This window comes from Salvelinus alpinus, chromosome 22 (assembly GCF_045679555.1).
Source record: "Salvelinus alpinus chromosome 22, SLU_Salpinus.1, whole genome shotgun sequence".
NCBI lineage: Eukaryota > Metazoa > Chordata > Actinopteri > Salmoniformes > Salmonidae > Salvelinus > Salvelinus alpinus.
Genome location: NC_092107.1, coordinates 17,364,525 through 17,388,040, shown reverse-complemented (window position 1 = coordinate 17,388,040; position 23,516 = coordinate 17,364,525). Strand labels below are relative to the sequence as shown.

The 23,516-nt window shown below is 42.9% G+C and overlaps 2 protein-coding genes across 3 annotated transcripts; both read left to right on the top strand.

Annotated features, from left to right (window-relative positions):
• The first annotated feature begins 1,071 nt into the window (after positions 1-1,071).
• gvin1l2 (GTPase, very large interferon inducible 1-like 2) lies at positions 1,072-11,337 on the top strand. Its single transcript, XM_071358443.1, is given in 14 exon segments — positions 1,072-1,102; positions 1,258-1,819; positions 1,821-2,179; positions 2,340-2,986; positions 2,988-3,269; positions 3,271-3,716; positions 3,718-3,820; positions 3,899-4,257; positions 4,259-4,319; positions 4,321-4,421; positions 4,423-4,512; positions 7,055-7,106; positions 9,831-10,993; positions 10,995-11,337. Coding segments are annotated over 14 exon segments (4,599 nt in total).
• A 7,958-nt stretch (positions 11,338-19,295) lies between these two features.
• On the top strand, positions 19,296-23,336 carry LOC139549136 (uncharacterized). Of its 2 annotated transcripts, none has more exons than XM_071359288.1 (4): positions 19,296-19,473; positions 20,209-20,322; positions 22,167-22,209; positions 22,710-23,336. In XM_071359288.1, the coding sequence occupies exons 1-4, from the start codon at positions 19,420-19,422 to the stop codon at positions 22,829-22,831; spliced, it is 333 nt and encodes a 110-aa protein (XP_071215389.1). In that variant the 5' UTR covers positions 19,296-19,419; the 3' UTR covers positions 22,832-23,336. The 2 variants fall into 2 exon arrangements, with proteins under 2 accessions (XP_071215389.1, XP_071215388.1); XM_071359287.1 differs by having other exon boundaries at positions 22,623-23,336.
• The last annotated feature ends 180 nt before the right edge of the window (positions 23,337-23,516 follow it).

Below are 23,516 nucleotides of genomic sequence, written 5' to 3'. Positions count from 1 at the left end.
CTATGTCGGTAAAACCTCCCGCTCTCTCAAAGAGAGAATCAGTGAACATAAAGGTTAAATAAGGAGAAACGACAGGGATTATCCAGTCGCAGTACATTTTAATGACCTGAAACATTTCTACCTGTTAGATTTTGTGGCATAGAGAAAGATAAGATATCAGACAGGGGAGGTGACATTAATAATACTCTGAGTAAAAGAGAATGTTTTTGGATTTTCACCTTCCAGACATTATTTCCTAAAGGTCTTAATGATGAAATGCCTATGTATGTTATGTTGTGAATTTGAACAAGAATTATGAACATGAATTATTTCAGATTACTCTGATGTTTTTTGTACAATGTACCCAATGATTAATGTAAACTTGCTATGTCCTCATTGTGGTTTTACAGACGTGTTTAATACGTCTTATTTACACATTTTATTAGAATATTTATGAAACGTACATTGTTATATTTGGTAGCACTTATTTGTTTTTCCTTCGCCTTAACTCATTTCATTTTAACTGAAATGAAAGAGCCTACTCATGTAAACCATTTCAGAGAGATAAAGACAGGAAAAACCAGCCCGGTACACCGCTGTAGGTTTCACATGTAGAGAAACCCTTATCTGATCTAGGTGTTGGTCAACAGACACCTTTTAAGAGATATGACAGAGGCAGTTTAGCTCCCCTCTTAACCTCCGGTCATTTTAGTCTTATTAGTGTCTCCTGTCGATGCACTGACCACTATTGAGGTCACATACTGTCCACTATGTCCAGTGCCAAGTGTATTACAGTCAAAAGGTCCACTTTAATGTAAACATAAGAATATGTTATCTTTCTGGGGAGGGTGGGGGGAGGTGGGTTATTAAACAGTAGCTGTTGAACCCAACCGACCACTGAAAACATCTCATACCAAAAAGAGAACATTTCCGTGAATATACTGTATGTTTTTTGGGGGGCAGTATCAAAGGAAACGTGGGAGATTAACCTGAGGCTGTGTTGAGGACATGTTTGGATGACAGCCATTACCATAGCCCAATCAGTGATAAAGCAGAAAGACACCCAGGTTCACCATGTCTGTGAACTGAAAGATGTCCAAAAGATTAAGCAGCAAGAAGAAGAGTAAGTTCCCATGTCCAGGAGCAATATATTTTGTAAGGCCCTACACCAGCAAATTATAAATCAATACTAAATTTAATATGCTGTGTGTACTTTTGTGATGAACAAATAATTTTTATTGAAACACAACCTAACTGATAGATGTTTCAATGTTTCAGAGACTCCAGTGGACAAGGCCCAGAAGGAGGTTCTGTTCAAGTTGGGCCTGGAGGGTTTCTGGACCACCCCTCTGGACCTGGCATTCATGTTGGATCTCAGCACCTGGAGCCTGGAGAACCAGCCCCCCCCTGCAGGCCTTCTTGGGCTCGGTGAGGAGGACTCTCAGTGTGCCGTCAACCCCATGGATCTGGTGACCTCAGTCTACATGTCTGCCAACATCTTCCTGCAGCAGGAGATGACGGCCTGGATGGTGCAGAGCCAGTTTGTGGTTCCTCTCCTTCTGTCCCCCATTGGCCCAGACCAGCTAGGGTGTTTCCTGCTCTGGTCTCTGCGAGCAGTGGTGGGACAGTGGAGGACACACTCTCTGGCAGAAACCCTGGAGGGAGACATGGCGAGCGCTGAGATGCCATTGATCTCTTGTGTGAAGCTTGGCCACTGCAGTGTCTCCAAGTCACAGGTGCTGAGCCATGTAATGGAAAGTTCCCAAAGCTCCAATGAGTGCTTTCTGCATCGGGGAATGAAGGGAGGTCAACTTCCTCGGTGGCTTGCCAATGGAGTGCTGCTGGTACCTCCCTTCTGGCGACCACAACCAGGATGTTTTCCCTGAGCCAGTGGCGATTGCTAACCTCCGTGGAGATGCTGCCACACATGAGAAACACCTCAGCTTCCTGTGCCAATCCTCATCTGCCATCATTGTGTTCTGTCGGAACATCAGGGAAAAGGAACACCAACTACTAGCCTCATGGAAGGGCATGGCCAGGCAGGTCATTCTCATTGACCTCTCCCAGGGTCTAGAGGTAGAGGAGGAGAACAAGGAGAATGGGGTAGAGACTCAGAAGCTAGGGGATGGTCTTAATCTACCTCAAGAGACGGTGCTGTGTGGTTGTGGTATTAGCGAGGAAGAGTTGGCAGATCGGCTGAGTGAGGCCCCAAGTCGTTTGATACCTGACTTCTGTGGCCATTGAGGATGCAGTAGGTATAGCCGAGGAGCTAGGTCTCATTGTGGATGAAGGGGCGGTGTGTAGGAAGGCATTGGTTCAGGTTGAGGAAGGGCTGAGGGGAATAGATTAGGGCAGAAAAGAAAAGAAAAGCATCCTGCAAGAGCTGGGAAGTTTCAAGATGTCTCCCGCCATGAAGGTTTTCACTGATGCCCTCTGCACTGCAGACAAACAGGAGAGAGACTATTTCCTGACCTGGTTGAGGCTACGGCTAGAGGCAAGGCAGCGGATGCAGCATTCACCCATCCAACAACATTCACCCATCCAACAACATTCACCCATCCAACAGCATTCACCCATCCAACAACATTCACCCATCCATCAACATTCACCCATCCAACAGCATTCACCCATCCAACAATATTCACCCATCCAACAACATTCACCCATCCAACAATATTCACCCATCCAACAGCATTCACCCATCCAACAACATTCATCCATCCAACAACATTCACCCATCCAACAGCATTCTTCCATCCAACAGATTAGTCAAGACAAGTGTGGCGAAGCAATGGATGGAATCTGCGTGGAACACGAAGAAGGAGCAATTGATGAAACCATTAAGGAGCATGGATATGAAGTAGTGAATGAAACCAATGATAAGCCTGAAGAAATGATTGGAACCAGTGAGGATCCTGGAGAAGAACAGGAACAGGGCCTCGACCCCTCTGTTCTGGGTCTTGAGCACTTTCTTCGTGAGATGGGTCCGGTCTTTGAGCTGACCCACAATAGCCCTGTCGGATGGAACCCACAACATTCTGCGCCTCCCCAGTGTTACGGTTGACCTGCTCCTGTATGGGGTCCCCCTTGAGCTCCTGGATGGGGATGCATCCACTTTGCCCCGTAGCTGGGTGGGATGCGTCCTGGCCGTGTTCAACCAACGTCTGCCAACGAAAGGCGTCAAGGTCCACGTTAAGACATCACTGGGGGTCCACAGTGCCAGGAACTCAGAGGTATTCTCTGCTCTGTTTGCGGGGCACTTCCAGAGGGGAGAGAGATGTTGCACCAGGGGGGGCATACATGCTAGCACTGAGCCTACCAGACAATCTGAAGAAGGACATAGAGTGTGACTTCCTGCTGATGATTGATGTAGAGGGACTCTGTTCTCCAGGACTGCACAAGCAGGAGGACACCTTGGAGCACGACAACAAGATGACCAGCCTGGTTGTGGGGCTGACTGACGTCATTCTGCAGAACATGCCTCCAGATGTGGATAATGAGATGCAGAGCACACTGCCCGCCACTGTGAATGCACTCCTCCATACCAGGGGCTCTTGTAGAATGCCCATCAGCCAGCTCATGACCCAGGGTGTTGGACTGGACTCCAAGCTGCTGTCCTTACAACTAAAGCATGTGACTCAGATCCTTGAGGCAGAGGCTAAAGAGGCAACAGTTGATCTTGAGCCTGACAACACTATAGAGAGTGTTCCCTGTTCTGTACCCTGCCTGATCGGGCCTTGCCTCTCTCTCTGTTCCTGTTGACAAAGAATACAGCAAAAGTGTTTTGCAGCTGAAGCTGAACTTGTTTAAGGCTTTGAAGAAGAGTGCAGCAAAGACCAAGGCAACGACTGAGTCTGCCTGAGTTTAGTCTGTTTAGTGTGAGGGGGGGACATTTCACAATGGGTTTGTGAATATGGAGGTGGCTGAGGCCTTCTGCATACTGTGCACAGAGCTCTCCCAATGGGAGAGGAACTTTCTGGAACACATGGAGGTCTGGTTCATAGGGGCTCTGGATCAGATCATCACCAGCAAGGCAACAGCTTTGGAGAAAGGAGGTGACCCTCTTGGTGTGCCGAAGGAGGAAGCCATGACTGAAGTCAAGGTAGAGGTAGACAAAATCCGGTCAACACTGGAGGATAACTTGAAGAAGGATGACCTCCACAGAGTGTATATTGAGAGGTACAAGCTCCACTTTTAAAAGAGTTTGAATGCGCTCCAGGAATGGGCAACGAGTGAGATGATGAAGAAGCTACAGAGTGCTATAGAAGATCAATACTGTCCAATCAATACTGATGAGCTTTCAGACAGTATTGGATGCTAAGGAGGAGGTGAAGTTGCATGCAACTGATGGGGAGCAGCAAGCTCAACAACTCTCCTCTAGAGGACAAGCACCTGGAAGAGGAGTTTGAAGGTTTGTGGTCTGAGTCGCTCTCTAACTTTGAAAGAGGACATTCCTGCTAGGGTGATCCAAAAGCTGAAAGAGAACCTCACCAGCCGTGAACTGCACAAGCACATGCAGTCAAATCCAAGATGGTAGCCAATCAGTCTGTCCATTTGTATGTGTGATCCTTGAGACCAGATTTTTAAGAGTTTTTATGTTTTAATGACCCTGATCCTGTTTACAGAAGAAAATACGTTGTATGTGAAGGTGGATGCTGTATATAACAACTATTATTTTTTAGATCTCAGTCTCTATTTGATGAAATTGACTTGTACAAAGATTTCGGATAGAGAAGGCCTTTATTGAATTATCTTCACCTTATGCCCTACAATTTTGCAAACACTCCAATGAGACCATCATGTCCACCAGGAACTTGGTCTCTCTCTGCAATTACATTTGTACCACTCTCAAACGCAACTGGACCTACACTTGATGGCATACTTCCAAAATCTCAAACTATTGAATGACTTTTTTTCTGTGTCGAAAGACTCAGTTCATTTTATTGACAATGGTGCTGGCTCCACCAAGTCCTCACGCATTGGGCAACCGAGATATATTGTTATGCTTTTATTGTTGATCTCTGGTAATGTGCGATCAAACCCTGGGCCGGTAGATACCATGCAATCTCTACTGACTCCCTATGATTTCAAAAACAGAGCAGGTTTTGGCCTCTTGCATGTTAATGTCAGAAGTCTATTTCCAAAAATAGACATGATTCGAATATGGGCCAAAATGACAAATGCAGACGTAATGGTTTTATCAGAAACTTGGCCAAAGCAATCTGTGTCAAATAACTTGATTTCTATTGATGGGTCCGCGTTTTTTTAGAACGGATCAGATGAGTAAAGGAGGAGGGGTTGCAATCTATGCGAAATCCGAGTTTAACACCTCTGAAATTCTCTCGATTACCAAAGTCAAACATTTGGAATTGCTTGCGGTTAAAGTGAACATATATAAGGACTCCCACATCACTGTAGTCGACTGCTACAGACCGCCCTCGGCTTAGGAGACGCACTTAACTCTCTTTCTGATGTCCTGCACAAGCTAAATGACTCTGAATTCAGTATTTTAGGAGATTTGAACTGGGACATGCTTACATCTGTATGGGACTCTTTTAAAGAACTGTGTGACTCTCTGAATCTCGCTCAATTAATTCATGCTCCTACAAGACCGAATCCCAGAGCACCTAACAAATCAACGCTATTGGACATTATTCTAACGAATACCCATCACAAATACACATCGACTGGGATATTCTGTAATGATGTCAGTGATCACTGTGCAATAGCTTGTGTTAGAAACACAAAAATTACCAAAGCCAAACACCGTTATATTTTTAAAAGACATTTTAGACAGTTTGATGAGCAAGCGTTCTTACATGAGCTGTACCATAATATTGACTGAGTAACTCTGATTCCCGATGTTGACACTGTCTGGGACAATTTTTATATGAAATGTGTGTTGATTTGCGATAAGCATGCACCCGTGAAGAAATTTCAATCCCTGGTTTTCAGATAACTTGCCAGAATTAATTAGAAAGATAAATATCTCTTGGACTCAGAGCGCTAAGAAACAAATGCACAGGATTGATCAGGAAGTCCAAATCAGATTACTATTTAAATGCAGTCACAGAGAACCTAAACAACCCTACCAAGTTCTGGAAGCTAATCAAATCAGTGGCAGGTTCTAATGTATCCTCTGGCCTCCCTGAACATTTAATGATGGATTCAAATGAAGTGAAGGATAAAGCCAATATTGTAGGGGTTTTTAACAAGCACTTCATATCTGCTGCTTCAGTTTTTGATAATGGTGGGGCCCAGGACTCTAATGTAAACTCTGTTACACTCAACTATGTTATAGGCCCTCATGTGAACCATTTTAACTTTGAGCCTGTTTCTTATACTGAGGTCTATAAAGCACTAAAAGGCAATAGACACTAAAAAGTCTGCAGGTCCAGACAACCTGGACCCCTACCTCTTAAAGGTAGCAGCTGCTATTATTACTGAACCTGTGGCTCACATTTTCAGCTTGAGTCTCTTGACCAATTCCGTAACAAGCATTTGGAAATCAGCATATGTTCTCCCACTGCTAAAGGGTGGAGATCCCTCAGATGCTAATAACTATCGTCCTATCTCCAAACTCCCTATCCTGGCCAAAGTCTATGAATCCCTAGTGAACTCACAGTTAAAAAACTTCTTAATTGAAAATAACATACTGAGCGGGGTTCAGTCTGGCTTTAGATCGGGGCAGAGCACCACAACTGCAGCTATGGCAGTGGCAAATTAGATCATTAATGCACTTGATAAAAAACAACATTGTGCTGTGGATTCATCTAAGGCCTTTGATTCAGTTGACCATGAATTGTTGCTAGCTAGACTCAGAAATATTGGTCTCAGTGCAGGGGCAGTACATTGGTTTAGGAACTATCTTTCTGACAGAACACAATGTGTATATACTGACAATCACAAGTCTAGCTTTCTTGAGATTAATATAGGTGTGCCCCAGGGTTCCATTTTAGCTCCTGTGTTGTTCTTAATTTTGATTAATGATTTGGGAAATGGGATGCAACCAGCAAAGTTACATCTATATGCAGATGATACAGTTATATATTCATGTGCTCCTTCTCTGGTTCAGGCTGTGGAAGAGCTCCAGACTGCTCTTCAGTCACTGCAGGCCTCCCTTTATGGTCTCAAACTGGTCTTGAATGTACAAAAAACTAAATTCATGACCTTTACCAGAGCTAGAACCTTGCCAGAGAACGTTAGCATTGTCACATCTGGTGACTTATCCATTGAAAAAGTGTCATCCTACAAATACCTAGGTATTTGGTTGGATGACAAGTTGTCCTTTAAAGTTCATGTGGATAATCTTGTGACAAAGTTTAAATTGAAATTGGGTTTTTATTTTCATAATAAGGCTTGCTTCCCGCTTATGGCTAGAAATAAGCTTTTCAGGCCACTTTTCTCTCTGTAATTGATTATGGTGACTCCTCCGTCTTACACAGACTGGACTCTGTTTAAATCAAATCAAGTCAAATCAAATTTATTTATATAGCCCTTCGTACATCAGCTAATATCTCAAAGTGCTGTACAGAAACCCAGCCTAAAACCCCAAACAGCAAGTAATGCAGGTGTAGAAGCACGGTGACTAGGAAAACCCCCTAGAAAGGCCAAAACCTAGGAAGAAACCTAGAGAGGAACCAGGCTATGAGGGGTGGCCAGTCCTCTTCTGGCTGTGCCGGGTGGAGATTACAACAGAACATGGCCAAGATGTTCAAATGTTCATAAATGACCAGCATGGTCAAATAATAATAATCACAGAAGTTATCGAGGGTGTAGCAAGTCAGCACCTCAGGAGTAAATGTCAGTTGGCTTTTCATAGCCGATCATTAAGAGTATCTCTACCGCTCCTGCGGTCTCTAGATAGTTGAAAACAGCAGGTCTGGGACAGGTAGCACGTCTGGTGGACAGGTCAGGGTTCCATAGCCGCAGGCAGATCAGTTGAAACTGGAACAGCAGCAAGGCCAGGTGGACAGGGGACAGCAAGGAGTCATCATGCCTGATAGTCCTGACGCATGGTCCTAGGGCTCAGGTCCTCCGAGAGAGAGAAAGAATGAGAGAAGGAGAGAATTAGAGAGAGCATACTTAAATTCACACAGGACACCGGATAAGACAGGAGAAGTACTCCAGATATAACAAACTGACCCTAGCCCCCCGACACATAAACTACTGCAGCATAAATACTGGAGGCTGAGACAGGATCCTTGCGCTTTATTACACATGCCAAGTCACTCACCCACCATTGGACATTGTACCAAATGATAGGTTGAACATCACTTTATATATCATGTTGTATTGTATTGTTGTATGTTTTAATTATGTAATGTAATGATTGTTGCTGTTGCCTTGGCCATGTCTCCCTTGAAAAACAGACTCTGGGTCTCAATGTGCTTTTCCTGGTTAAATAAAGATTAAATCATTTTTTTTTTTACCTGTTATGGCTGCAGCCCGACACCGGTACACCTATGACAACATCCAGCTCAAGTGCAGGGCGCGAAATTCAAAATCTATTTTTTAAAAATATTTAACTTTCATACATTAACAAGTCCAATACAGCATTTGAAAGATAAACATCTTGTGAATCCAGCCAACATGTCCGATTTTTTTAATGTTTTACAGAGAAAACACCACATATATTTATGTTAGCTCACCACCAAATAAAAAAGAGGACAGACATTTTTCACAGCACAAGTAGGATGCAAGTAGCATGCACAAGCCAACCTAACTAACCTAGAACCAACCTAAATAACCTAGAAAAAACTACCTCAGATGACAGTCCTATAACATGTTACACAATAAATCTATGTTTTGTTCAAAAAATTTGCATATTTTAGCTATAAATCAGTTTTACATTACTGCTACCATCATAGCTACAGTCAGAAATCGCACGGGAGTAGCCAGAGAAAATACAGACACCAACGTCAACTACTAATTACACATCATAAAACATTTCAGAAAAATATATGGTGGATAGCTAATGAAAGACAAAGATCTTGTGAATACAGTCAATATTTCCGATTTTTGAAGTGTTTTACAGCGAAAACACAATATATCGTTATATTAGCTTACTACAATAGCTAGCACACAGCAGCATTGATTCTAGTCAAACGGTAGCGATAGCACAGTTCGACAGATATATGGAAAAGCATCCCAAATTGGGTCCTTATCTTTGTTGATCTTCCATCAGAATGTTCTCCAAGGGGTCCTTTGTTCAGAACCGTCTTTATTTGGATCCAGAACGAACGATTTCCCTCTTGAATTAGCAAGCACACTGGCCGTGCGGCGCTAACCTCTCCTTCTTGACAAAATTCTTGCGTCGCATCACGTCTAAAGTCCAGAATAAATTTCAATAATATAATTAAACTATATTGAAAAAACATACTTTAGGATGATATTGTGACATGTATCAAATAAAATCGAAGCCGGAGATCATATTCACCTTTAACGAGGGTTTTCCAGGAGCCGAGTCCAGGTCCAACTTCGCGCCCAGGAAAAAAAATAAAGTGCGCACATCTCACTCCAAGAGGTTGTGTTCAATCCCAGGACGAGATAATCAAGTCATTTCTGCTCTCACTTCCGCATGACACCCAGGGGAAGGCGTATGACGTGTTTCTACAGTCCTAAGTGACATGCCCTTTTATAGACAAGCTCTTGAAGAGAGACATCGCTTTTGGAAATCTCACTTCCGGATAGGAAATGGGCTGTAAAAAGAGTTCTGTTCCACTTAGAGAAATAATTCAAACGGTTTTAGAAACTAGAGACTGTTTTCTATCCAATAGTAATAATAATATGCATATTGTACGAGCAAAAATTGAGTAAGAGGCCGTTTGAAAATGGGCACATTTTTCCAGTTTTTCAATACGCCCCCTGCAGCCATAACAGGTTTTAAAGAAGCTCAACGAAAGATCCCGTCTAGCTTTATTGTTTATGATGAGCACGTTGGTTACCTCAGCAGGTTAAAGCACATGCTTGAAGAGAACAACAGCTTGCAGAGATTAGAGGCACATAGGTTAGCGACAAGGACTACAGAAGAATACAACGACTTTGTGAGAGAGAAATCCGCGGCAGTAGCGGACTTCTCTGACATGTACATCACTGAGGTTCTGGAAATCATTGATAAGGCGTTAAAGGCATTTGTGTTTGAAGTCAATCTGAAGGTTGATCTCTGTAGTAATGCTTGTCGCGACTTCCAGGAAATGCACGACCACTATGCCAGAGTCAGAGATTTCCTTGTGTATCTAAATGGGAGGAAGAACAGATTCCTGGGGGTGTTCATTGACCAATTCTGTAAGCTGGACCAAGGTTACAGGGTAGCCCAGGCATTCACCACCATGATTCTCAAACCAGCAGCCCTGGACTACATCTAAAGCCCTCTGGGCATTCAGATTATGGAGGAGATGGTGAGTGGTGATGATGCCCAGCAGTACTTCTCCCCTCAGGCCTTCAACTGCAGCCTTCTGGAGGAGTTGATGCAGGAGGACTGCTTTGAGAGCTTCCTGGAGTACCTACTGTCCCACGAGAACTTCAGCCTCAAGAGGATCCAGGATAGAGTGGTGAAATATCTCACAGGAACAGCCATGATAGATGAGTGGAGGCAGCAACGCCTGGGAGAGATCGTAGGCAAGATGGAGGCAGCTGTCAGCCAGACAACAGAGGGTGTTAGAGGGGTGCTGAGTGATACTAAGCTGCTGCTGGAGAAGGTGTGTCTCACCCTGGAGGTGGACAGAGATGTGTCAGTCAACCGGAGATCAATGGAAGGGCCTCTCTTCCATATCACTACTGAACAGTCCCGCTTTGTAACATACCTGCTGGAAGCCTTGGCAGAGATGCGTCTGGCACTATCGCAGGAGTTCTCTCAAAACACAAACATCATCAAGATCCTCCAGACCCTTCCCATCAAGCCCCAGAACAGCCTCTTCGACAGGGTGCGAGGGTGTGAGAAGAAATGCCCTTTCTGCAGGGCCCTGTGCGAGGCTGGTGAAAGCGATCATGAAGTACACAAAGCTCTTCTCCATGCTCTCCTTCACATGTGATGATTCTGCCTCTCTGTCACACAATACCTGCCCCTCTGAAATGGCCAGGGACCGGCTGTTTCAGAACAGGGACACAAACGGCAAGTGCTGCCCTTACATGGACTACCACTACCACTACCTCTACCCTGACTGGAGCATCCCCCCAGAGGACCCCGACAGCCAGATGCCCAGTGCCTATTGGAGGTATGTGCTGGTGAGGTTTAATACCAGGTTTGCACAGGAGTACCAGCGGGACCCTGCCCTGCTGCCTGGGGAGTGGCTCAAGATTACAGAGGAAGAGGCGCTAGAGAGCCTGAGAGAGGCATTCCACACAGAGCAATGCTGAAAGAAGTTTTACTGCTTGACAATATGCTATTAAAGTGGCCAATCAATAATAATAATAATAATATGTTTTTTAAAACATTGACAGACTTATACTCATATAAATTAAGAGTTGGAACCGGAACAGAATAAAAAACAGGAAAATAACAATATTTTTCAAGGAACAGAAACGGAACCAGGAACGTGATCCAAACTGTGATCCATACTATTCCGGAACAGAACCTTTATTTTAAAAGCATGGGAACCGGTAAATAATAATTTTTTTTAACGTTCCAGGCATTCTTTTCCAGACCCCAAAAAAACCTAAACAAAGAGTCTATGCAAAGCCCTCACTCTGTCACTCAGAAACTTATTCTAGTGTTACAGTTGAAGTCGGAAGTTTACATACACCTTAGCCAAATACATTTAAACTCAGTTTTTCACAATTCATGACATTTAATCCTAGTAAAAATTCACTGTCTTAGGTCAGTTAGGATCACCACTTTATTTTAAGAATGTGAAACGTCAGAATAATAGTAGAGAGAATAATTTATTTCAGCTTTTATTTCTTTCATCACATTCCCAGTCGGTCAGAAGTTTACATACACTCAATTATTATTTGGTAGCATTGCCTTTAAATTGTTTAACTTGGGTCAAACGTTTCGGGTAACCTCCCACAAGCTTTCCACAATAAGTTGGGTGAATTTTGTCCCATTCCTCCTGACAGAGTGTAACGCTCTGGGTGTCGGGGGGTGTGAAGTCAGGCGCAGGAACAACAGAGAGTTCAATATAGTGCTTCTTTAATGCACAACCGGCAAACAAAGTCCACACGGAAACACTGGGTGTGACAAACAAATGTCCCAAACACGGAGGACAAAAACCCAGTCCAAAATACACTTGATGAACCAAACAAACAACACGTTCATCTACTCCCGAATCCAAAATTACAACTGAATAATCCCGCACAAAGAAACGTACGGGCTGGCTGACTAATAAAGCCCAACTAATTATAATCACCTAAACACAGGTGTAACCAATAAACACATAAGGAGGGGGAGGAAAAAGAGTCAGTGGCAGCTAGTAGGCCGGTGACGACGACCGCCGAGCGCCACCCGAACGGGAAGGGGAGTCACCTTCGGTCGGAGTCCTGACACAGAGCTGTTGTAACTAAGTCAGGTTTGTAGGCCTCCTTGCCCGCACACGCTTTTTGAGTTCTGCACACAAATTCTCTATGGGATTGAGGTCATTGCTTTGAGATGGCCACTCCAGTACCTTGACTTTGTTGTCCTTAAGCCATTTTTTTGAGATGTTGCTTCAATATATCCACGTAATTTTCTCTCCTCATGATGCCATCTATTTTGTGAAGTGCACCAGTCCCTCCTGCAGCAAAGCACCCCCACAACATGATGCTGCCACCCCCGTGCTTCACGGTTGGGACGTTGTTCTTCGGCTTGCAAGCCTCCCCATTTTTCAGCCAAACATAACGGTGGTCATTATGGCCAAACAGTTCAATTTTTGTTTCATCAGACCAGAGGACATTTCTCAAAAAAGTATGCACTTTTTCCCCTTGTGCAGTTGCAAACAGTAGTCTGTCTTTTTTTATGGCGGTTTTGGAGCAGCGGCTTCTTCTTTGCTGAGTGGCCTTTCAGGTTATGTTAATATAGGACTCATTTTACTGTGGATATAGACACGTTTGTACCTGTTTCCTCCAGCATCTTCACAAGGTCCTTTGCTGTTTTTCTGGGATTGATTTGCACTTTTCGCACCAAAGTACGTTCATCTCTAGGAGACAGAACACGTCTCCTTCCTGAGCGGTATGACGGCTGCGTGGTCCCTTCAGGCTTTTGGAAATTGCTCCCAAGGTCGAACCAGACTTGTGGAGGTCTACAACTTTTTCTGAGGTCTTGGCTGATTTCTTTTGATTTTCCCATGATCTCAGGCAAAGAGGCACTGAGTTTGAAGGTAGGCCTTGAAATACATCCACAGGTACACCTCCAATTGACTCAAATTATGTCAATTAGCATGTCAGAAGCTTCTAAAGCCATGCCATCATTTTCTGGAATTTTCCAAGCTGTTTAAAGGCACAGTCAAGTTATTGTATGTACACTTCTGACCCACTGGAATTGTGATACAGTGAGTTATAAGTGAAATAATCTGTAAAGAGTTGTTGGAAAAATTACTTGTTTCATGCATAAAGTAGATGTCCTAACCGACTTGCCAAAACTATTGTTTGTTAACAAGACATTTGTGGAGTGGTTGTCAAACAAGTTTTAATGACTCCAACCTAAGTGTATGTAAACTTCCGACTTCAGCTGTATATATATACAGTGGGGAGAACAAGTATTTGAAACACTGCTGATTTTGCAGGTTTTCCTACTTACAAAGCATGTAGAGGTCTGTAATTTTTATCATAGGTACATGATATCACATTGTATGATTTTTAAGTAATTAATTTGCATTTTATTGCATGACATTGCTTTAGCAGTCCTTTGTCCTGCTGGAAGGTGAACCTCCGTCCCAGTCTCAAATCTCTTGAAGACAGAAACAGGTTTCCCTCAAGTTATTTAGTGCCATCCATCATTCCTTCAATTCTGACCAGTTTCCCAGTCCCTGCCGATGATAAACATCCCCACAGCAAGATGCTGCCACCACCATGCTTCACTGTGGGGATGGTGTTCTCGGGGGGTTGAGAGGTGTTGGGTTTGTGCCAGACATAACGTTTTCCTTGATGGCCAAAAAGCAACATTTTTGTCTCATCTGACCAGAGTACCTTCTTCCATATGTTTGGAGAGTCTCACACATGCCTTTTGTGTTTGCTTATTTTTTTCTTAAGACATAATTTTTTCTGGCCACTCTTCCGTAAAGCCCAGCTCTATTGAGTGTGCAGATTAAAGTGGTCCTATGGACAGATACTCCAATCTCCGCTGTGCTGCCTTGCAGCTTCTTCAGGGTTATCTTTCATCTCTTTGTTGTCTCTCCGATTAATGCCCTCCTTGCCTGGTCCGTGAGTTTTGGTGGGCGGCCCTCTCTTGGCAGATTTGTTGTGGTGCCATATTCTTCCATTTTTGAATAATGGATTTAATGGTGCTCCATGGGGTGTTCAAAGTTTCGGATATTTTTTTTATAACCCAACCCTGATCTGTTCTTATCCACAACTTTGTCCCTGACCTGTTTGGAGAGCTCCTAGGTCTTCATAGTGCTTAGTGGTGTTGCAGACTCTGGGGCCTTTCAGAAAATGTGTATATATACTGAGATCATGTGACAGATCATGTGACACTTAAATAAAGTCCACCTGTGTACAATCTAACTTATTATGTGACTTCTCAAGGTTATTGGTTGCACCAGATCTTATTTAGGGGCTTCATAGCAAAGGGGGTGAATACATATGCCGTTTAAAAACAAATATAATTTTTTTAAACAAGTAATTTTTTTCATTTCACTTCACCAATTTGGACTACTTTGTGTATGTCCATTACATGAAATCCAAATAAAAATCCATTTAAATTACAGGTTGTAATGCAACAAAATAGGAAAAACGCCAAGGGGGATGAATACTTTTGCAAGGCACTTTTCAAAAGTTTTCAAAAGTTTGGGGTCACTTAGAAATGTCCTTGTTTTTGAAAGAAAAAGCTTTTTTTTGTCCATTAAAATAACATCAAATTGATCAGAAATACAGTATATTACAGTTATAGAATATCTACATAGGTGTACAGAGGCCCATTATCAGCAACCATCACTCCTGTGTTCCAATGGCACATTGTGTTAGCTAATCCAAGTGTATCATTTAAAAAGACTAATTGATCATTAGATAACCCTTTTGCAATTATGTTAGCACAGCTGAAAACTTTTGTACTGATTAAAGGAGAAGTAAAATTGTCCTTCTTTAGACTAGTTGAGTATCTGGAGCATCAGGATTTGTTGGTTCAATTACAGGCTCAAAATGGCCAGAAACAAAGAACTTTCTTCCGAAACTCATCAGTATATTCTTGTTCTGAGAAATGAAGTTTTTCCATGCGAGAAATTGCCAAGAATCTGAAGTTCTTGTACTGTTTACTACTCCCTTCACAGAACAGCGCAAACTGGCTCTAACCAGAATAGAAAGAGGAGTGGGAGGCCCCGGTGCACAACTGAGCAAGAGGACAAGTACATTTGAGTGTCTAGTTTGAGAAACAGACACCTCACAAGTCCTCAACTGGTAGCTTCATTAAATAGTACCCGCAAAACACCAGTCTCAACGTCAACAGTGAAGAGGCGACTCCAGGATGCTGGCCTTCTAGGCAGAGTGGCAAAGAAAACGCCATATCTCAGACTGGCCAATAAAAAGAAAAGATTAAGGTGGGCAAAAGAACACAGACACTGGAAGATTGGAAAAAAGTTTTATGGACAGACGAGTTTGAGGTGTTCGGATCACAAAGACATTTGTGAGACGCAGAAAAAATGAAAAGATGCTGGATGAGGGCTTGTCGCCTTCTGTCAAGCATGGTGGAGACAATGTGATGGTCTGGTAGTGCTTTGGTGGTGGTAAAGTGGGAGATTTGTACAGGGTAAAAGGGATCTTGAAGAAGGAAGGCTATCACTCCATTTTGCAACGCCAGGCCATACTGTAAGATGTGTGTATATATTGGACTCCAGAGATGTGAAACAGGTACGGGGAGTCAACATTTAATCAGGAACAAAAAGGTAACAAGACAGGCACAGCATCGGCACATGGGAAACAAGGACATACGACAATCAATGCTGAAGCAGGGAACAGACCGGGGAACCAGACATATAGGGAAGGTAATGACGGAGGTGATTGAGTCCAGGTGAGTCCAATAATACGCTGATGCGCGTGACGGGGGAAAGGCAGGTGTGCGTAATGATGGTGGCAGGAGTGCGCAATGTTGGGGAGCCTGGCACCCTCGAGCGCCAGGGTGGAAGAGCGGGAGCAGGCGTGACACCCACCCTGTGGACGGCGCTTAATTGGAGCCAATTTTGTCCTACAACAGGACAATGACCCAAAGCACAGCTCCAAACTATGTAAGACATTTTTAGGGAAGAAGCAGTCAGCTGGTATTCGGTCTATAATGGAGTGGCCAGCACAGTCACCTGATCTCAACCCTATTGAGCTGTTGTGGGAGCAGCTTGACCATCTGGTACGTAAGAAGTGCCCATCAAGCCAATCCAACCTGTGGGAGGTGGTTCAGGAAGCATGGGGTGAAATCGATTCAGATTACCTCAAAAAATTGACAACTAGAATGCCAAAGGTCTGCAAGGCTGTAATTGCTGCAAATGGAGGATTCTTTGACGAAAGCAAAGTTTGAAGGACACAATTATTTCAATTAAAAATCATTATTTATAACCTTGTCAACGTCTTGACTATATTTCCTATTCGTTTTGCAACTCATTTCATGTATGCTTTCATGGAAAACAAGGACATTTTCAAATATATATATATATATATATTTTAGAAATGCATTCTTGAACATGTGAACTTTCATGTGCCATAATTACAAACTTGTATGTGATCCGTAAATATGAATTCAAATGTTGAATTATGAGCCTAGTTTAGCAAAGGAGAAAGCACTTAGCTTTACCGGGAGAATGAAATGTCTCTCCTAGCTAGTCATTATTGGCTGAGATAATGGGGTGTTTGGCCATGCCGAAAGATGAGTCCTGATTGGTCTGTCACGTCACAGGATTCTGTCTATAACAGAATGGGGGCTTCCCTGGTCAGTATAGAGTATAGATCATCTTTGCTACTGCAGATTTTTGAAAAGATATAGCTTATTGCTTTGGACAACAGGAAAAGTGTTGCTACAGCTATCAAAAACAGTGCTGCCCTGAATTTAGCTGGATTTAACCTTTTACTGTAGTGGGCTAAATCAGGGTCACACAGAGTGATTCTTGATAGTCTTATACAAATCTACTTTGAATCAAAAGTATACACCGCACACACATGGTTATGGGCTTATAAAAAAGAAGACACCTGTTCCATGTCATATATAGAGTTACATGTATTCAATTTTGAGTTTACGTTCCAATATTACACTTTATATACATCACAGAAGACTGAAATATAACAAAGACATCTGTTCCATGTCATATATAGAGTTACATGTATTCAATTTTGAGTTTACGTTCCAATATTACACTTTATATACACCACAGAAGACTGAAATATAACAAAGACATCTGTTCCATGTCATATATAGAGTTACATGTATTCAATTTTGAGTTTACGTTCCAATATTACACTTTATATACATCACAGAAGACTGAAATATAACAAAACGGTCTGACATAGAAACACTGGATTTTCGCTGTTTAAATGTAAAAAAAAAAAAATTATGATGACATTATGAGAAATACTAATAACATTCCACACATGAGGCCAAAATGAGTGCTTTTGGTCATTGACTGCAGGAAAGGGCTACCTTAGATTTTTGGTTGAGATGGAGACGTGAATCCTTCACATCAATTATTAATTTGTAGACAAACTGGAATTAAAGCCAGACTAAGTCAGTGGGGCAGACGGAGCTATCCAAGTAGAAGATAAATCTAAATTGTCAATTAACTTAGACAAGTTAACAAATTTCATGAACGATTCACGTCTCCAACTCAACCAAACAAAAAAAGCTAGGGGATTGGGATTAAGCCAGTGGCTCAGATGGAACTATACAAGCAGTAGTAGATGCATCTCATTTAAATGTTGATATTTGGTTGCATTCTCAACCAAACACAACTCAATATTACCTTTGTAATACAGTAAAATAGCCTAAAGTTATGACTATCTTCCAAACAAATGTAACATTCAACCTTAACATGAGTAACACATCCATGGCCACATTTTGAGGTTGCTGTAACTATGCATTTCTTCTTATAAAATCCTTTTTTAAATTTAACTAGGCAAGTCAGTTAAGAACAAATTCTTATTTTCAATGACAGTCTAGGAACAACAGGTTAACTGCCTTGTTCAGGGGCAGAACAACAGATTTTTACCTTGTCAGCTCGGGGATTCAATCTGGCAACCTTTCAGTTACTAGTCCAACGCTCTAATCACTAGGCTACCTGCTAGGCTACCTATATAAAGCACGCATGTTCAAGATAGCATGCAGAGGTGATTGCAGGTATGTGGAGATCTTCAGAATTGCTTTAATAATCTGCACAGAATCTCGAAAGGCATTGATCACAAGCACCATCTAGTTTTAATGTAATATTTTTTACTGCAATCCAGGTCATTTTTTGTGCTATTAGATGAAGCACAGTGATAACACATTCATCTGTTGTATAAATAAAGAACATATCTGACATTGTATTCCCATTTGAACGTTCTTGTGCTTTTAAATGGTTGAAAGCGTAGCGATAGACATTTTGATGACAACTAAACCAAAAATCAGACATTGTTTTTCCATCGGAATTTGGGTGTGCTTTCAGTTGGTTGAAAGCATTAGTGATAACACATTGGAAAAACGCAACAAACTTTTTTTGATGTCTTTTTTGAGTGGGTGAACATACGTTGTAATCTCATTGATCAACGTCTCAACCAAATATTACCCAACTATCCACCTTGAAACGAAGTTGTGTTCCCAGCGTTGCCATGTTGGAGCTCAATCTGTTCACAAGCTGCTCCTCACCTGTTGCATAACATCTGACCCCAGGCAGCCTGGCATCTGCTAGACCAGGATGCCCAAGCAAAGATGTCCATCCAACAACCCTACTATGAATGTCAATTGGCCTGTTTGACTTAACCTATTGACTTTCTTCCCTATGATAGATGATGTTTTGCCACCTGTGTTGGCCAGAGAATATAGACCTTCCCTGACTCTCAAGGAGGTGAGGGCACACCTGAGGGATAAACGTTGTGCGTAGAGGAGATGATTACCGTCTCTCTATTTCTGGACCACAAAGCTCTTTATTGGTCTTAGCCTGCCGTGGCAGAGAATGTGTGTGTGTGTGTGTGTGTGTTTTCCATCTACCTCCCGCACATCCTGCAAAGCACACTCCACTGACTGTTTGGATCTATCAGCGTGTACATGATCTCTCTTCCACGGCTGGACTGAGGAAACAAGGGAAAGAAGCAGTATCACAGCAGGCCTATCCCAGGCATCAAGGAATAGTTGTCACGATGATAGTTACCATGCTAACAGCTATGTATATGGTGGTCAGAGTAGTTGAAAAGGTAAGCCCATGTCTATTGATAACTTTTACATGCTGTTAACAGCTGGTCCAACTCGTGGAGCTCGATATGCATTCTGGAGACCATTCAATCTGTATATTTGACTTTGTACCACTGTATTGCACATTTGATTGGTTCAAGCTGCTAAATGTCTAAGTAACGTCATCAAATGTCCTAATGGAGTGCCCGAAAGAGTTGTCTATGTTTGTAATATCTATGGTGCTACGATGCTCCGTTTACTTTATCAGGATTCCCATCAGCCATTGCTATGTCAATGCTGTCTGATAAGTTTTTTTTCTTCTTCACATGAGCGTGAATATCTTAGATAGCTTTCTCCACAGTGAGGGCTTTTAATTAAAAAATATTGAGGAAGTTGTCCTGATTAATGTTCTGTACGCGTGAAAAGGAGAGTGAACTGACGGTCAATACTCGACTTGATCTCATCGTTTCACTTTGGGATTTGATGTAATTGGATGAACACACACACACACACACACACACACACACACACACACACACACACACACACACACACACACACACACACACACACACACACCGATTGAAAAGGCTTTAATTATCTCACACACAAATAGTCATGGTTTAATGCCCCCCTCTCTCTCTCACACTACACACTACACACACACGACAAGAATGTTCCACTGATATTAAAGGTAAACAAGAAGTTCAGGAACACACACACACACGAACATGTAATCCTTTCCATGTCTATCCCAGATAGGAGTGCGGTTTGCGCGCAGTGATCCTCCGTTGCCTTTCATGGTGCCCCAGGCTCTGCCCTGGCAGGTGCACCACGTGTCCCAAAAAAGGAGGAGCAGCGCAACAGCTGAGGTCAGTGCCTCAAACATTCCCATCCACCATCTGCCACCGCCAGCACCACACCCCTAACACCACCTCACCCTCCCGAAAACATGCCTCCAATGTGTCGTGACCTCACAACCACTTAGATTTCAAGCCATTTCAGATACCTCATCGTTGAGTGTTTTTGATCCGTTAATGTCGCACGCGACGTGCTGTGCTGAGGTGACTGCTGTGGAGGAGGAGTCATTTTCTCGCCCACTGCATGCTCTTGAATTAGCTAACGTTGACTGAGGACCTCGGCTCAACATCCAACCAGCAGGTAGCCAGGTATTACAGCAGCAGGGACGGCTCAGGGCTGGGACTGGGATTAAGAGTAGGGTGTGGGGGATGGTAGCCGTGTACAAGAAAGCATGGCCCTCTCTCTACAGGCTATCTGAGAACTGTTTCATGAGAAACAATGGAAAGTGGCATTACAATAACAAGACAGAAGCAGCCTGTCGCTTTTGAAAAGCCTGATCTCAAATGACTTAAGAATGGTTGCTGTCCGACATGATGTAGGCCTCAGCTCAATAGGTACAGGCCAATAGGTAGAGTAGACAGACAGACAGACAGACAGGCCAATCCCAGGCGTCACCTTCTCCAGCAGGCGGTACCTGTAATCCCTATTAAGGGGATTTGTGTCTGCGGACGTTACCCAGACTGGAGATTGGAGAAGTAGTGTGTGGGGTTCTGCTAATGGTCAAGGCCCACAGTTGTGTCAAGAACATGTGCAGCTGTAGCTGTGTGATCTCTGCTGGAAGGGATCGCAATCTGCCGATATAATGAATTTAACAAATGTACAGGGGAATGGAGGTATATAACGGACTAGAGGTATCTGACAGTGTTAAGTATAATTTCCCCAGACATTTATTACTAATAACGTTTGAGGTGCCTAGTTTGAGGTGCCTAGTTTTTGTTAGTCTGCCATACTCATCAGATGCGATAGGGGGCGCCAAAGTCCTTCTGACACAGAGAGACCAAAGCATACAGAAGGATGTACTGCATAACTTAGCCTTTTCAATGCCATTGCGATGACAGAATTGCACCACGAACAGCTAGTTAACAACACATTTGGAGCCATCAACGCACAGCATTTTTCAATGCCTCCGGGCCACCCATTATTGTAGTGCTGAATCACACAAGCGTCAATTACCAACATTTACCGAATTGGCTACTGAAACACCTCTACAGAATGACATTCGCTACATGACCTTAGCTATGGGGACACATAGCTGCCTGTCTGCAAGTCGGGATGCCTCGGAATGGCTTGTGAAGAATGACACGATCACGTTCCAAACATCCCAGCTCTGACGTTTGCACTGAGCAAACGAGGTGGACAGTCAGGCGTTCCTGCAGTAGCCGAGCATTTCCTGTGTGTGTTTGTGAGCGTGTGTGTAAGTGAGAGGGATGTAACCTGCAGTTGCTGGTGCTACATCATTTTTGGTACTTATAAATTATACGCAACCATCAATTCCGGAAGAAAATAACTTAGAAATGCCTCATGAGCTTAGTTCAACTGCCTGTACCCCATCAGAACCCGGAATATAAGCTCGTTTTACTCCAATGTTTGTAAACGAAACAAATGTAAAAGGACATAGTATAGCCTCCAAACATGGTTAAAACTATACTTTTTACATAACGGATGGTCAATCCTTGCATCCATAGCTCTGTCTATGAATTTGAGTGGCTACTTTTCTCCAGCACTAATCCCCTCAGTTTTTCACCCAAATAGTTATTGTTTCAACTGCAGATTACCCCTTTAACCACTTTCGTTTCTGTAATGTTTTTTTTTATTGTAGCTTCTTTGGCAGTTCACACTGTATTCTTGTTTACAGTACGATGGCCCGAGGAGGAACAGCCTAGGAGTGTTCAGAAAGAGTGAGTATGAGACCAAACGAGGTTTAAAAGAGTGAAATGCACACATCTACAAAACATTTCCCAGGTAATGGATCCGAGAGGAAAACATTCATGTATATTTTGTAATTGGTACACTGGTATGCTGCTCACACAGTGTTTTAATGGTCTGACTGGGTCTTCCTCATTACAACCCAGTTACGGATCGAAACATCATTTTCTCCTTAAAACACTTCGGGAGCAGTATACGAGTGTGTGGATTTATATTTTTCTTATCTATAACCCCGAACATTCCGTGGCAATACATCTATAACAACGAAGTAGAATCGCCTACCCACATAGAGGCTTGCTGAAAGGCTACATTTACTTCATAACCCCTAACGTTACAAACCACTTGTGCCTTACTACTTATGTACTTGCTACGTTGCTACACACAGTAAATTCGGACCTCTTCCCCAATACAACGTTGGCTGTTGCCGTTGCCACTTTGGCTGTGCCCTGTCTCCTGACGTGCAATCGGAAAGACTCCGCGTGCAGCAACGGGTGTGCAGCGGCGCCCCTCAGCCCCACCCTGCCCGTGGAGAAAGCTGCAGTCACCATCCAGACCCAGTTCAGGAAGTACCAGCAGCAGAAGAAGAGCAAGTAGAAGAAGAGCCGCACCACCGGAGCTCTGCAAGACAGACAGACGGACACAAACACACTGGCAGACAGACCGAGACCTCTCCAAAATGTAAAGAGCAAGAGGACCAAACATTTCCTCTAATTGTGTTACCTGTGTTGCGTAGCGTGTTAAGTAAAGCAAAGTAAATAGTACAGACTGACTTGACATGTGGACATTATACACACACACACACACATACATACATTCAACCACAAAATGAACGGACAAAATATTACACACATCCCGTCTTATACTATGTAACTGAATATATAGACGTACGTATGAATAATATGTCCTCGATATGCTAATGTGCATATGTGTATTTGTGAAGATACTTATGTGCGAGAGTATTTTTGCGTGTGTGTGTGTCAGCGTCTGTGTGAGAGCGTGCACATTGTGCTGTATGTATTGCAGTATGACTCCTATTTCAAAGATGAATAGATGGATTGCTAATGCAAAAAACACTCCATTAAACTCCTGGGTAATCCTGGATTGGTGATCTTTGTTGTTGCACTGCCCTCTAGTGTTGAAGTAATGAATTGCTTTAATTTCACATGTTGGGTTATTCCTACCGTGTAATCAATCATTCTTGTGAGATTTTGCTCGTTTTAGTTCAAAAAGTTTCCCATGGGAAAACGTTTTGCCACATTATGTACTAATAAATACACCC

Bases quoted from the DNA above. Each gene is read 5' to 3' on its own strand.
- LOC139549136 (XM_071359287.1), top strand. From the start codon at position 19,420: ATGATAGTTACCATGCTAACAGCTATGTATATGGTGGTCAGAGTAGTT. The intron at 19,474-20,208 runs GTAAGCCCATGT...TGTCTATCCCAG, and splicing joins TGGTCAGAGTAGTTGAAAAG to ATAGGAGTGCGGTTTGCGCG. The intron at 20,323-22,166 runs GTCAGTGCCTCA...TCTTGTTTACAG, and splicing joins GGAGCAGCGCAACAGCTGAG to TACGATGGCCCGAGGAGGAA.